Source organism: Anopheles darlingi, chromosome 2 (assembly GCF_943734745.1).
Source record: "Anopheles darlingi chromosome 2, idAnoDarlMG_H_01, whole genome shotgun sequence".
NCBI classification, from domain to species: domain Eukaryota; kingdom Metazoa; phylum Arthropoda; class Insecta; order Diptera; family Culicidae; genus Anopheles; species Anopheles darlingi.
Window position 1 is genome coordinate 21,069,592 of NC_064874.1, and position 2,500 is coordinate 21,072,091.

The 2,500-nt window shown below is 52.6% G+C and overlaps 1 protein-coding gene across 1 annotated transcript in view; it reads left to right on the plus strand.

The window, feature by feature from the left end:
- The first annotated feature begins 1,379 nt into the window (after window positions 1-1,379).
- Window positions 1,380-2,500, plus strand: part of LOC125948308 (uncharacterized) — a 3,596-nt gene continuing 2,475 nt past the window's right edge. Inside the window, exons 1-2 of the mRNA XM_049674247.1 lie at window positions 1,380-1,703; window positions 1,988-2,500. The exon at window positions 1,988-2,500 is cut by the window's right edge and continues 190 nt beyond it. Of these exons, the coding sequence (XP_049530204.1) occupies window positions 1,574-1,703; window positions 1,988-2,500 (643 nt within the window). The 5' untranslated portion in view covers window positions 1,380-1,573. The remainder of the gene's footprint in view (window positions 1,704-1,987) is intronic.

Here is a 2,500-nt window from a genome sequence, read left to right on the forward strand (position 1 = left end):
CCAAACACCCCCCCCTGTCTGGCACCCTGTTCGCGGTGTCTTAGCAAGTGCGGCGTGTGCGGTGCGCACGGTTGGCGCTTAATTCGAATCGTCGAGCGTCGCATTGCGCAATCGCGCGAATTGGTGGTCCCACGGCGTGCGGACGAGCGGACGGGCGGGACTGGGCCAACCGATCATGATCGTGGTCAAACAAAGCGCCGAGAGGAACCGGATTGGATTTCCACGGCGGAACGGGACGGACGGACGGACGGATGACAGCAGGGAACGCCATGCAAAAGCCTCTGTCCCAGTACTCGAATGAAAGCGAAATGGCTAAAGAAAGAAAGCGAGGAGAAGAGAGGGCAAAGAGAATAGGAGAGAGAGGTTAGGGGGAGGGGGGGGGAGGGGGGGGAGGTGGCACAGCCGCAAACCGGTGTAAGAGCCGCGAGATGAACGAGTTTTCCGCCAAACGAGTGGCAAAGACCAAGAAAAGCTCCGCCACCGGCTGGCTCGCTGGGCTGCTGCGTTTTCCGCATTAGGTCGTCGGTGTCGAGACAGTCGCAAGCATTGTACGGGGCGAGCTGAGGTGAAGCGGAACCACGGACTGGGTGCCAGTGTGGGGCGCAGTGTGTGCAGCTTCGCATTATGAGCGTTCCAACAATGTTTGATTTAGCGATGAGTTCGTGGTATAATTGGATAACCTGCGAATCGGAGCGAGTGCATTGTGCAGTACGATGGCAACATTAAGAAGACCGTGACATGATACGTGACACTTTGCGGTACATGTATTTTCCCGGATAGAATGGATTCCCCGGATATGTTACGCCTCGTCGGATACTAATGGATACAAAAATCAAATAAATTTAAGTTCCTCGTTGTAAACTGCATTACGTGTGTCTAAATCTAATAAACGATCAGATCTAAGTCTATACAGAAGACTGCAAGCCAACAGAACACGAACGCGGAAATGGAAGAGCTGCCATCAATATGCGAGAAAGGATGCTTCTAGTCCTTGATATGTGACGAATTCAAAACATGTCAAGCAGCTAAAGACATAAAACGGATCGCTACAACTATATGCAGATGTCCCGTGGTACATCTAACGGAATCGAATGCCGCCTACTCTTATATTAATGATTCTCATCGCACGTGTTCGCTCGGATTTCAATGCAGCGACCGCAGCGAAGCAAATCGTACCCAGCGTGGCTCCTTTCGCGCCCTCCAAACACTTCCGAAGCGCAACGATGGCTCACAATCCCTCCTCCATGGACACGGTTGGTGCTGCTGGCGGGGGTAGGTCGACTCGGCAGCACGTCGTCGACGGCGCCACGATGAACCACACGGGGGTTGGTCTTGGACGACGGTAGTGCTTCCGTGGCCTCGTCAGTTGCGCCCAGCTGCTCGCCGATAACGGTTCACCGGTTCTTCGACGGAACGGAGGTGTGTCCTAGTGGGCGCCAAGATCACCAACTCGCGACCACAGCTTCGTCGTCGTGCAAGTGTTTGTAAAGAGCAGTACAGCGTGGAAAGTAGTGCACATGCGACTTAGATTGCCTTTTATGCAACGCGTCGAAAACCTATAGTGGGCAACGCTATGACGAATCGGCTAAATTTAATAACTCGTTACGACTCATTACGGCCGGGGATGGTAGTGCATCTGGTGCTGGTGCTGGTGGGCTCTTTGGTAGTTCACGATTATTGCGTAGCTAGCGGCGTTACCATGGGTAAGTGTGAACAGCGTGGCACGGACTCCGACTCCGACACCGATCGTTCTCAACTTCCGCCACTGATCCGGTATGCCGGTGTTACGGTGAAAGGTACCTGAACCTGAATTCCCTCTAGGCACCAGGCGTTGTGTCGCGACAGTTTCGAGTGTAACTAATCGATTGGTAAAACTAACTAGATCGTGGAGTAGAGCGGCCCCTTTGACTGCCAGTGATTTGTGTAGTAGTTAAGCGTGTAGTATCCCAAACAATACAATGCTTCCCGTTCTCTGCTTTCGCTAAAGATGTATATCCTCGGACACCGGGAATGGACTCAGTGCCCTCACAACGCCACTACCGCCATCACGGTCTACAGCAGGAGCCACCCCGGATGGTAAAGATGAGGAATCAAATCAAACACATCCTAAACATTGATCAGGAGAACAGCACCTTGGACAACTACCTGCTCTCACTGTTCAACATGGAAAATCTTAATCCAACGTATGTCTTCCTGCTACCGATGGACGGTAAAAGCCACGTGCGCAAGCTCATCTACCAGCGGAGCGATTTCGAAGAAGCCGATTTCCCGAACATCACCACGGTGAATAAGTTCACTGGGCGAAGCCCAAATCGAACGGCTCTGGTCGCGAAACCTGGCGGTGATATGGTGCTGGAGAAGAAAATCTTCGAATACATCGATAAGGACACGATGGACGACGGTACGCTAAAGGTGGTCGAGGAGAACGTACGTACGGAGCGGAATTTTATCAAATTTATGGACGATCTGAATCGTGATCTCGAGGATGAGGAGCGGCGCC